The 12,987-nt window shown below is 36.4% G+C and overlaps 2 protein-coding genes across 2 annotated transcripts; both read left to right on the forward strand.

The window, feature by feature from the left end:
* The first annotated feature begins 1,389 nt into the window (after positions 1 to 1,389).
* Positions 1,390 to 7,586, forward strand: LOC141586622 (uncharacterized). The gene is made up of 3 exons (XM_074407915.1): positions 1,390 to 2,061; positions 4,652 to 4,839; positions 6,645 to 7,586. The coding sequence occupies exons 1-3, from the start codon at positions 1,512 to 1,514 to the stop codon at positions 7,266 to 7,268; spliced, it is 1,362 nt and encodes a 453-aa protein (XP_074264016.1). The 5' UTR covers positions 1,390 to 1,511; the 3' UTR covers positions 7,269 to 7,586.
* A 2,204-nt stretch (positions 7,587 to 9,790) lies between these two features.
* LOC141586625 (uncharacterized) lies at positions 9,791 to 10,949 on the forward strand. Its single transcript, XM_074407919.1, has one exon. It carries the CDS (start codon positions 10,048 to 10,050, stop codon positions 10,603 to 10,605), a length of 558 nt encoding a protein of 185 aa, XP_074264020.1. The 5' UTR covers positions 9,791 to 10,047; the 3' UTR covers positions 10,606 to 10,949.
* Positions 10,950 to 12,987: the final 2,038 nt, after the last annotated feature.

A 12,987-nucleotide genomic window follows, 5' to 3' on the forward strand; every position in this document is an offset into this window, starting at 1 on the left:
TTGTTTGATCGACGACGAAACTACTAATCACCTTCTTCGTTTACGCCCTTTCTCCGTCAAACTATGGTCACAACTTGGACTCCCTATGTCGTCTGAAATTTTCTTCTCCCTACCGTACTACCGATGGGTCTCAGATAATATACGCAACACATCTAGTACTGCCTCCGTAGATTGGCTTATGAAATTTGCTATAACCTGTTGGTGGGGTATGGAAGTGGAGAAACAACGTTATTTGGCTGAGGCGAAGAGAATCCTACAGATCCTATTCGATTTCTCCAACATCAATTTATGTCATCAAAGAATGCGTTCGACTTGTTTTCATTATTTAATTCAGCTCCAGGCACTACGTATCAAGAGATATACGTTAGATGACATCCATCACCGCTTGGATGGTTTCTGCTAAATACAGATGAGGCGTCGAAAGGAAATTCTGGTAACGCAGGATGTGGTGGCATTATACGGGACAATTCCGGTAATTTTGTTTCAGCTTATCTCTTCTCATGTGGCATATATCTAACTCAATAAGAGCAGAAATGCACGCTCTTTTAGCAGTTCTTGAGCATGCTCGTTCTCTACATATACTAATTTGTTGGTCCTTATGGATAATAAATCGTGTGTGAATTTTTTCCGGGAAGAGCAGCTACTAAGTAACGGGCTTCGTCCTCTAGTTCAGCGTTGCAAAGAGCTAATCAAGCCTGATGGTTGGTTGGTTCGAATAAATCATTCTTATAGAGAAGCAAATCACGCGGCGGATTGGCTTGCCAATCAAGGAGTTAATTCGAGCCCATCTACTACTTCCTCCATTCTCCTTTGATATTTCCATTTTCCTTTTTAGGTCATTTCACTATAATGTTCCCATTTGGTTTCTTTCTATTTTTGGGCCTAAAAATGACCAAATGGTCCTTGTTGCCATTACATATTTACACTATATACCATATATTAGCCCACTTAATCCTACTTATATCTATACCCCACTAGCTTAGTCTTTTTTTTATTGCTAAAAATCGGCCCACTTGCTAGCTTAGCCTTTTTTTATTGCTAAAAATTGGTCCACTTGCTCTTAATCCATTTTGCGTTGGTTGTTCCACCAAAAGCAAATGGGAACATCAAACAAGAACGGAGGAAGTACTATTTTATGTGCTCCTCCTCCTATGTTCTATTCTTCGGGCTAGATGTCCTAGAAGTTTCTTTATCACATATTGTTGCTAGTTAATTTCGAGCATTTACCCCTCTTATGTACATATAAAAAAAAAAAAAAAACATCAATGGCCCGACCACAATCATAATGTTATATGTCACTCTTCAGTCTTCACCCTCTCCCAAACTAATCCACACCCAATTTTACGCATTTTTTTTTAAAAAAAAAACCTCGTTACAAACAACAAACAATAAACAACCTCAACAACATAACTTCCAATTCTTTGGAATCTAAATTCCCCTTTTTTTCACCTTTCCTTTTCCCTTTTTCTTTTCAATTTAATTCTCAAAAATTTTCCCCAAATTGAAATCAAATGTCATGGCTTGCTCGCTCCATCGCTAACTCTCTCCGCATCGACGACGACGACGAATCTCCACCGCAACTTCCGCCGCGAAATCCGCCGGAAAATGCGGCGGAGGAGAGAGAATCAGACGGCGTAAAGGAAGATCTCACCGTCTTCAAAGAATCCCTAACTCGTCAACTATGGGGCGTTGCAAACTTCCTCGCTCCTCCACCTCCTCCTCCTCTACCTCCGACGAGTTACCGCCGAGTTGGCTCCGGGTTGACTCAACCGGAATCGAATTCTGGCAACCATGAATTCGACGAAGACGATCAATCGCCGTCTTCGCCATACCGCCGCGATCATATGAAATTCAGGAATTTTGATAATGATGAAAATGATGAGGTTTTGAGGAATTGCGAGCTGCGAACTGTGGTTGAGGATGATGATGAAAATGGCGGAAATGATTGGATTGGAGAAGTTGCTGGATTGACGGACGAAGTATTGACATTTGCAGGGAATATTGGGCATCATCCTGAAACTTGGCTCGATTTTCCTGTTGAGGATGATGAAGATTTTGATGGTATGTTATTATTGAGATTGATATGAATATGAATTGTTTGCGTTGTATGATACTTGATTTGAATTCAGCTTCAGATTTATGTTGTGAATTCCTATGTGAAATTCGATTGTTTGTCAATTGAGTACCGAAGCCTGTTTGTTGAGAATGCATCATGAACACGGAGAAGATTGGATATTGTTGATAATTTAATTTTGTAAGTTTCGGAGTATTTGTAGTTACTTTGGATTTGATCAGTCTTCGAAGCCACATTTGACGGAATGTAGTTGTTTTCCGTTGTGTAGTTCTTAGTTTGAGATAAAGAAGTATGTAATTGTAAGTGGAATTATTGCTAACTGATAACTGTTGGTAGAAGTGGCTATACAATTGACATAGATTGTAGATTGTAGTCATGATGGATTGGTGGATGCAACAATTGTAGCGTCTTATTTTATCGAGGCACTAGAGAGAGTAGGAGGGAGGAGATTATGATTGGATTGACGTATGCCTTTTGTTCGATCTTTGGAGATGGTTATGTCAATTTAGGCTCCGTTTGGCAGGATATTTCAGGTAGCTTATTTGACCAAAATTTCGGCTACCTGATTTTTTTGCAAGTGTTTGGCAAGTAGCTTATTTGGTCAAATAAGGTACCTGAAATGAAATGCTACCTCATGTAGCATTTGAGAAATCAAAATTCGAAATGACTTATTTTCCATTTTGTACCCCTTTATTCTATAATATTAAATAATTTTCATATCCTTTTACGTCATTTTACCAAAATCAGCTACCTTTTCAGCTAGTTTGCCAAACACATTTTTATATAATCAGTTACCTTATCAACTCCTAATTTTCAGCTACCTTATTAGTTACCTTTTCAGGTTTCGGTTAGCTTTTCAGTTTTCAGCTACCTTTTCAGGTTTAAGCTACCTTTTCAGGTAGTTTTGCCAAACAGAGCCTGAAGAATTCTTAGAATCAGGCTCCTTCAAATGAGTCATTAAATTAGCTCCTTTTGTTCATTTTAATAACTTTTTTTGTAGGTAAAGATCGTGGGTTTGTTTGCAATATTCCTATGTACTTTTTGGAATTCCAAAATTATTCTGTTTTTTTGATTAGAATATTAATAATTTAAATTGACAAGATGGAAATTAAACAGAACCAGAAAGTTTATCCTTTCAATCACATTTTATTTAGGGCTAAGAATTTGTATTTTTGACGCCTCTTCTGGTAGTTCGGTCGCAGAATTTCTTTCTTTTCATATTCTTGGAACAGGAGTGTGTGACTTGTTATTAAATCCACACTATTTGGTTTTACACTTTTGGTGAGTGAAGGTGAGCTTATGCCCGCCAATCATTTATAGTGTCTTGCAAAATGGTCCACTAAATTGGCTGCACTTCTTTGAAGTAATGGTCATTTGACGCAAATTTTGGCAATTTGGAGGAGTGTAGCCCTTGAGTCACTTAGGTAGTGCTGGTGTTGTTGTATAAGTGGCCAGGTTTAATGTTAACCTTGGTTGTAGCCATGAATTCTCGTTCCATGTCAAATCCTAAAAAAGTCTGGGCCACGCCCCGCAGGGAGTAAAGAGATTCAACTTCAGAAGTCCAGAGGAGGATCTATTTCAAAACTAATGGTTACTAGGAGGAATAACTTGTTGGTTTATAAAGTGATTTCGTCTCTCATCTTTTGTCAAAGTGAGACACTCACGTGCGGTGCCGGCATATCACAATAGGTGGTATTTTAACAGATTTTAATACTAATGGATTTTATAACTATAAAGTTGAACTTTGATAAAGAAACATCACTTGAAGAAATATGTAAGCCTGTAAGGAGCATAGGCCTGATTACCAGACAATACCTCGAAACTGTGAGCATAAGTTGAAAAATAAAGCTAGGAAGGTCATATACATGCTGTGGCAGATGAAGGACATCAAGGGGCGTTACAATTGAATGAGGTTTATTCCAACCCCACTATTTGTTAAACATATTAAAGGACAAGCTAAGCTCTTGTCAATTTGGAATGACTCACTCAGTAAGCTATGTCTATCAATGTTAAATTCTTATGTAGAGAGCTTGCTAAACTTGAGCCAAATGGCACAATAGTATGAGACAGGACTTTCTAATTCTTGCACGTAATTGATGATGTGCTTCTGTAAATCAAGTGTGTGGCAATTTAGTTATGCATATAATACGCTTGGTGGTAATCATGGCTATCTATTTTTAGTTTTTTACGTAATTGTCTTCTCTAAAGTGGCTGCTCTTCTTTATATCGTGAAGTAGCAATCTTTCAATGCAGTTGTCGAAGCAAATTTAATCTTGGGTCATTCGGAAATACTGTTTGTGTTGCTAAACAAGGGTAAGACTGTGTACATCCGATCCCCCTTACCCCGCAATTTGCGGGAGCCATTGAGGCACTGGGGTAATGTTATTGTTGTTGTCGTCTTTATTATTCAAATTCAAAACCAGCCGGTTTATTGCGTAGAGAATAGGCCCTAAGCCAAAGTTGACGTACACAATAGGGCATTCAGTTCTTTTTATTTTTTTTGTGACTCAAGTCTCTTCTCTATTTTACCCTTTGTGTTCTTATAGATCTTAAAGATTATGCTACTTTGCTCTGCAGATTTTCCGATGTCAGAATCCCAAAAAAGGCATACTCAAGCAGTTGAACATCTCACGCCAAGGCTAGCAGCACTCAGAATTGAACTTTGTCCTGCCCATATGAGCGTGGGCTTTTTTTGGAAAGTTTATTTTGTTCTTTTGCATTCAAGACTTAATAAACAAGATGCTGAACTCCTGTCAACACCTGAGGTGAGCTCGAGCTTCTCTCTTTTGGTACGAGTTTAAACAGAATATTCTCTATTCTGAGATGCACCATAAAAGGATCTGCTAAGATCTTTATGAAATTTGTTCAGTGACCAATGCACTTGTCATTTAACCTGGCTACCCTGACAATCTTGTCCCTTAGCAACATGTGTCTAATTGTTATTATTAGGCTATCTCTTAAATGATATGATAATCTCACAAGCTATCTTCCTACCCTATATTGAAAGGGTCGTTTAACTCCCTCTGTTTGTCATTGCTTACGTTCTCTTGCTCTGCAACATTTCTCCACCAATATCTATCCCCTTTGTACATCACACGCCCACCTAGATCTCTGTTGCTATCCACCATCCCTAAGAATGCCCGGTCTTTTTAGAGATCTACCTATCACGGTTTCGCAAACAAGAGTTGTAGTTCACTTTAATTTTGAATTCCCTGTTCTCTACTTATGTATCCCAGTTTTGTTCATCTATATAATTTTTCATATTCAAAAAGACACTTCACTTTGAATGTCACCAACAATTTATATACTAGTGTCGGTTTATTAGAAAAAAATTTCAAAATCATAGCTAAAGATCGGAAAATTCATTGTTCAGCCCCCACCCCCACCAAGATCCACCATTGTGTTCGTACTTCTTAGTGAAACATATTTCAAATATTTTTTGGATGACGAGGAAGCCCGCAACAGCTACCTTTGGTGAGCACTTGGTAAACCTCCGAATATACGTGATGCAAACCACGTATACCAGGTCACACCCGATTCGAAGTCTTGAAAGCATAGTCTTAGGCCATAAATAACCTCCAGAAGATTTCTCTTGTGGAGGCTTGAACATGAGACCCTTGGGAGTCTAACCCAAGTTTTAACCACAAGACTCCACCCTTGCTGTCTAGAAGTCTTAAAGGCATAGCACACTTTTAATATTATTATCTTCTTTGTTGCCTCATATACGTATACAACTATAGCTTTGTTGATATGTTCTTGTCACCAGCTTTTTCCTAGCTTAAATTTCCTTTTGGTAGTACCACTATGAAAAATCTGCATGGAAGTGCTAAACCTGAAGGCCTAGGAGATACTGCTGGTTGGCAAATTACTGGTCTCTATATCTTTGTTTCTACCCATATATTTTCTTGGAACGGGGCTATGAGGCAATTATTTTGAGCGTGAGATACAAAAAGCTGCTAGGCCACTTTATGCAATTAGGTTTCTGTTGAACAAAAATCTCTGATGATTGTCAATCCAATTATTCATACAATTGGCTTTTTATAACTAGGTGTGGACTTGCTTCTGTTTCCATAGCTGGTCACCTAGCTGTATCACTTGCGTGTATTTTGTAGTCGAAGTTCCTTAGCTGGCTGATGTGGTTCAGGATTTCAATGTATGGTTTTCTGATGTTGTGGTCCTTGTACAAGTGCTATTTTTAAGACATGATCGAGAATAGTTTAGCTGTTTATTTTTAAGAGAGTTGTTGAATTTCATTAGCTTGCTGTAGCAGGAAAAAATAGGAGTCCTGCATGCGCAGTTGAGCGGTCTGTATCTGATAAGAAATACTCCCTTATTCATTTGGACTCACTTTAATTTTTTTTGGGATATTCAAATTAATTTACTACATTTGTATTTTGAGTACGAAAAACACATGTAAGCACTCTAATATGAGTATGGACCCTTTTTTCTCTCAGCAAATTTTCTTCTATAACTTTGATTCACGAACAAATGTATGGGAGGGAAATATTGTTTCAAAATATTGCTTAGCAATCAATTGTACACTCTAATTAACTCAAACCATGTTTTGTAGATTGTTGAAGCCAGAGCAGAATGGATGCAGGAGTTACAAAAGCGGGCCAAAAAGGAGCCTGAACGGTATAATGGTGGTCGGTATGGAAGTGCTGATTTTGATGAGGACTACACTCCAACATCCTTGCAGAATGACCATTCTGAGACCCATTCTTCCTGGACGTTTGCTTCTGAGCCTGCCACTTCTTCAACTACAGCTGATTCTGATACCGAGAAACATGTTGGGAGCACTGAGATGCAATATCCTGAGAAAGCCGTCATTGATGAAAAGCCATTTGAAAACACTAATTATAAATACAAGATGCAATATCCTGAGAAATCTGTCGATGAAAAGCCATTTGAAAACACACATTATAAATACAAGATGCAATGTTCTGAGAAATCTTTCATTGATGAAAAGCCATTTGAAAACGCAAATTATAAGAACTTTACTCCCAGTGTATCCAAGACACCTGCTTTGCAGTTTGACGACGACGATGATGACGATGATTGGCCTGAAGACGATTGCTTGGTACAAAATGGAAAAGTTATCCCTGTCGGGATTGATGAAGATATATCTTTCAGTGATCTCGAGGATGATGATTGCTGTATACCTGTCATATCCAAGCCCGACTTCCCAGTGTAATTCCTTCGCTATCTATGGTCAGTTTGCTCCTCATTTATGGAATGTATCAGGTCACAACACATTGTAACTACATGACTAATACAAGTGTGTCTTGGTCTTTATGGGCTCTCCTTTGTAAGTAACCATCACGTCACGAGCCAGTGAAAAGTTCTGGCCTTCAAAATCTGGTAGTCTGGAGTGTGAAAGTTTTGTGTAATTTTTTGTACAATATTTACCTGTTTGATGGAAGTCTTCCATGGTTTGAAATATGTACATTGCTCCCAAGTTAGTGTTGAAATTGTATACAAGTGTGGTTGCGTCCACTGTGTTGATGATAAAGAATCGGAAGATCTTTAGTAGAGGTAATAAAATGCGTCTTTAGGCCGGATACGAGCTGGGTCCTAGCATGGGGTTTGTAGTTTGTACCCATATATACAAGCTGTTTAGCAGGTTTGAAACGGATTAAAGGCCAGGCTAATTTTTGAAAGTACATATGTTGGCAACGACTGAAAGTACGACAATGCGTGAAATGCTATAGATACTTCCCTTAAATCTTAATTAGCCTCATTTCTTATATTTTTGGATTATCCTTTAAAAATAGTGAATACAATAAGTTTTGCTGAACGGCCTTAGATGGGTAACATTTTGTCACAAATCGAAGACATGGTTAAATGTTATCCATTTAAGACAAAAATGTAATCATTTTGTGACTAGAGTCTTATATGAAGTAACTTTTTATAAAAACTTTGTGTGTTCATACTTAATTACTTCAAATTAGAAGAAGTTTGACTTTTAGATATATTTGGCAACATAACATAATCAACCGAATTTTCATGGTCAAAGTAATATTGCTGATGACCTCTCTCGTCAAATTACATAATACTAGTATTTGCGTATTTTGAAATGCGAAACCAAATGATGTAAAATGTTGACTCTACATTATTCGAACAACAGAACTTTGGTTAATAAGGTCTCATGCGTCGATATTTTTGAATTGTTTTTTTACATTTTATAGGATAAACTCAATAAAACAAATCTTTTATTCGTTCTTGATGTAAATATAAAGTAGCGACCTAAATTAAACTCACTAATATTTACATTACACTTTACACACGAATACAATTAACTCATCAAAAGAAAACTATTCATACAATATTCTTTGTACATATTTCTATAGAACAAGTATTAGTAGCAAAGTCAAAAGTTGATGTCATTTAATTAATTTTGTATTTTAAAGGAAATAAATATTATATCGCTCTAGTTTGAAGATAGAAAACCTACGACATTAGTTTGACCATGACAATAGAACCTAAAAAAGTGGTTAGGAAGTCTAAATTCTAAAAGTCTTGCTGGGCCAATTCACAAAGAGGGGGGAGGTGAGGCCGGTTGTCGGGAGGTGGAGAATAGGTGGTGATGAGGATTGTTTTGAGGTGTTTAGGAGGGAGTAAGGACTCAAAAAGGAGGTTTTGGAGACGGAAGTTTATGAAACTGTTCTTGGTATGAAGGAGGTGGTGTCCGAGCAAACTTTTACATGGATATAGTGAGGGATAGAGGTGGGCTATTGCACAGGTCAACGCGGTCTGATCCATCTCTCATGTCGTTAAAAACAAGACCTAGCTGGCCCGGTTGAGACCCGGTGCGACCGGATCGGCCTGGCTCCCTAGTTGGCTCATTAAAAACAAAAATAAAAATAAAAAATGATAATGGGATCTGTGGCCTTGCTCGACCATGACCTACCCAAGGGTCGGGTAAAGGTCAACCATCCCTGGAACCGACGTGGCCACTCACCCCACCTCAAGGCTTTATTTTTTTTGGGGAAGAAATCAACACTTACCTAAAAAAGCGAAAGTTACATATAACCTAAATGAACCTAAATGAGTGAGTAGATTTCATCCATGAATCTATCCAACGACAAGTTTTATTTTAATAAATATTTTTATGCCAGGTAGCAAGAGAAGAGTACGTAAAACAATTACTCCTAGACTTATGAGTAAAAATAACAGAGTTTTATAAGGGAGAGCATTATCGTCTTACTAATTTTATAGAACTCAAATCAGGATTAAACCGGATGACATATACTCCGTACATAGAGTAGTAGAGAAGAAGAGAACAAGATAGGCTTGAGCCCACCACACTCCACCCTTTTAACTCATTTTTATCATTCATTGTACAAAGTTTTTCATTTTTCAACTCTTATAATGTTTCGGTGTACCACCCCCTGTTTTCCACAATTAATAGACTATACACCGGTTGTAATATACCTATAATTAATGGTGTATAAGTACTAAAATTTCCGAGTTTTATTTTAAGGAACTTGAGTTATATAAGTTTCTGAACTCGCACATTTAAACGTAAAAAAAATAAACTTTAAAAAACTCGGAAAAATTACATATAAACTTGAATAAAGGTATACTTGTTGTACAATACTTAATATAAAACTGAAGATAGTAATAATCTTATTTACCTTTTTTTTTTTTTTTTTTTTGAAGAAATCTATTTTCCATATTTTGTTTAATCCTTATCCTAATCAGAAACTATTTCTTACTTCTAATCTAATCCGGTGTGCTTTGAAAAAGTCCTTATATATAACCTTCAATTCCCCCAGAATTTGATTCACACCTCTTTCAACACCTATCTATTTATCTATTTATCCCTCCAACTTTCATTTGTTTACATTCCTTGTTTTTCTCTCCAAATAAAACCCTACTAACCCACCATACACGCAACATCCAACCATCATAACCAACTCCAATATTTTTCCTAATTTAAGCACCAAAAAACCTTAAAAATTTTCAAGAACATGATGAAGACAAAAACCGCAAATCAAAACAAGTTCTTAAAGATCATAACAATGCCAATTAAAGCCCTAGCAAAGGCAAGAGACTTTTACGTAAGGAGCATGAACAATTACGCCGATAGAGTATATTACGGCCCGTATGGTGCGTCTGGTTGGGCAGGGACGAACTACGTCGATGCTTTCCCCAGGAGTGTTAGCACTAGTAGCGCAGTCAGGTCAAATGAAAGCGATGATTATAAGGAGCTTGTAAGGGCAGCTTCGACGTCGACCCTAGGAAACAGGGTTGATTTAGGGTCTATGCTCCCTAATAACTCTAGTACTAGGAAAGTTAGTACGAGTTCAAGTCAGAGTCAGAGTCCGAGTTCAGTGATGTTGTTGCAGCAACAAAAGGGAAATAACATGTTTAAGGGTGTTCCAAGGAGTGCTAGTGTTGGCATGGCGAAGATTGAAGAAGATAAACCTACTGAATTTGGTGAAACAGAACATAATGCTGCAACAGTTACTAAGAAGAAGTCTAGGTTTTTTCCAAGGAGTAAAAGTTATGCTGTTGCTGTTTCCTAATCATCGTATAATCTTCTTCCTTCGTCCGATCATTTGTTTACCTTTTTTATTCTTTCTGAGATTTAATCTAAGGTAAATAAATAAACGATTGAGACGGAGGGGTAATTATCGGTATTAGATTATGTTTAATGCTATTTGTTTGTTTAATGTTATGTTTTGTTATTTTGTTATTTATTTATCTTTAATTAGAGATAAGCAGTTGTTAATTAGTAGTAGTAAGTAGGTATTCCTCTATTTTGTTTTGGGATATGTTTGAAGATCACAAGTGATCGAGTTTGTGTGTAAATATGATTGTGATAGTGATGTTACTCTTATTATTATAATATATTGAATTTTTTTATATATATGTTCAACTTTGATGTAAGCAAAGAATCAAAGATAAGTGGGAGTAGGAAAACAAGAAGGGTGGAATGTTGATTTTTGATTATTTTATTTATTTTGGTGGAAAAGTAATGTGTTCTTTAATTTCAAAATCCTATCCAATTGAGATACAATCATACAAGGTAGTGGAAGATAAGATATTGGATAAATGATAAGTATTTCTGTTTCGATTATTTATTTACTTTTTATATTCGTTATGAAAATTATTTTAACTAAAATTGTAAATGATCGAGACAGATGAAATACTCCATAAATTGAAAAAGAATAAAAGGAAGCAAGTAATAACATTATTGTGGAGCAGTTGACCTTAATCATTGGCTTATGTTTTGATTGAGCTAATCCCATCACATCCTTGAGGAAATCACAATCTATGATTAAAGCAATCAAACCCAAACTTAGTGGAAAATTTATTTGTAAAATTAATGGAAAATGATGCTCCATTATTAAAGCAAGAATGAGACACAAGTAAAGGGTTCACTCTACAGCCATGGTGGAACCAGTGACATATAATTATAAGGATTATTTATTTATTATTATCACAAAAACATGGAGTTTTAGAGATTGTTTGGTGGAATTAGTCTAGATGAAAGTAAAGAAGGGTGATGAAAATGATATCACCAACATTGAACTACCTACACTCAAAGTCTCAACGAACCTATAACGTCACAGAAGAAAATGCTCATACCAGTCGTTCTGAAATTAGTATGTGAAATTTTCTACTTCATTCAGACTCAGGCCCTGTTCTTTTGGACTTCAAGTCACTTAATTTAAGTTCACTTCAGATCCTATAAGTTGATTCGATTCGATTCGAGATCCTATAAGTTGATTCAGATCCAATAAGTTCGATTCGATTCAGATCCTATAAGTTCGATTCGATTCAGATCTTATAAGTTGATTCGAGATCCTATAAGTTGATTCGATTCGATTCGAGATCCTATAAGTTGATTCGAGATCCTATATCCTCACTTAATTTAAGTTAACTTCGAGATCTATAAGTTAAGTTAAGTTCGATTCGAGATCCTATAAGTTCGATTCAGATCCTATAAGTTCGATTCGATTCGAGATCCTATAAGTTGATTCGATTCGAGATCCAATAAGTTGATTCGAGATCCTATAAGTTGATTCGATTGATTCGAGATCCTATAAGTTCAGTTCAGTTCAGATCAGATAAGTTTCAGTCCAAAAGAACAGGGCCTCAAGGGGTGTAATTTGGATCGTCTCCATCTATTTCTCTCGCCATTTCTTTTAACGGTTTATATTGTCGAGATCGCAACTTAGTTTTGAATTAATAGACCTGGCAAACAGATTAGATCATATTTGGTTTGTGTCCATGTCACATGTAAATGGGTCACGACCCCTTCAACCCAAACTCGACTCATTTACTTAAATGGGTCATCAAAACTCAACCCAAACCCATTGATTTCGTTTTGGGTTCATGTCGTGTTTTCTTGTCATGTCAATATTTTGAAAGCTTAAATTACTTTTGCGATAGAGGATTAAGAAAAAAATAAGATAAGATTAATTTAGTAAACATGTCATTTGTACTGGGTTCGTGTTTAGAGAGTTCAACCCAACTCAATCCAATTAATTTTGTGTCGTGTTCATGTTGACCCACTTACATAAATGGGTCATTAAATCTTAACTCAAACCAGTTAATTTTGTGTCGTGTTTTCGTGTGATTGCCAGAGTAGTGGATGATAATAATATGGCTGGGAGAGGTAGAAATAGTATTAGAATAAACCTATGATAGAAAATGGACCTCTCCATCACCTAAAATGATTGAAGAGGAACCTAACCGTGACGGGGTGGCTCCTACTAGACTCTCTCTCCGTCCATTGTTGTTCTACCATCCTCACTTTTCCTTTTTTTCAGAAAGGTTTCGTTATATTTAAGTCCGGTACTTTAGAATTATATTAGTTCAACTTACATGTAATTATTTATAGAAATTGTACAAAACTAAACTAAAATTAAGAATAAAATAAATTGAGTTTTTTTTTTTTT

This window comes from Silene latifolia, chromosome 6 (assembly GCF_048544455.1).
Source record: "Silene latifolia isolate original U9 population chromosome 6, ASM4854445v1, whole genome shotgun sequence".
NCBI classification, from domain to species: domain Eukaryota; kingdom Viridiplantae; phylum Streptophyta; class Magnoliopsida; order Caryophyllales; family Caryophyllaceae; genus Silene; species Silene latifolia.

Excerpts from the sequence above, each read along its gene's own strand:
- LOC141586622 (XM_074407915.1), top strand. The coding sequence starts at position 1,512 with ATGTCATGGCTTGCTCGCTCCATCGCTAACTCTCTCCGCATCGACGAC. Across the intron at positions 2,062-4,651 it reads GGATGATGAAGATTTTGATG|ATTTTCCGATGTCAGAATCC; the intron begins GTATGTTATTAT and ends TTTGCTCTGCAG. Across the intron at positions 4,840-6,644 it reads AACTCCTGTCAACACCTGAG|ATTGTTGAAGCCAGAGCAGA; the intron begins GTGAGCTCGAGC and ends CATGTTTTGTAG.
- LOC141586625 (XM_074407919.1), top strand. The coding sequence starts at position 10,048 with ATGATGAAGACAAAAACCGCAAATCAAAACAAGTTCTTAAAGATCATA.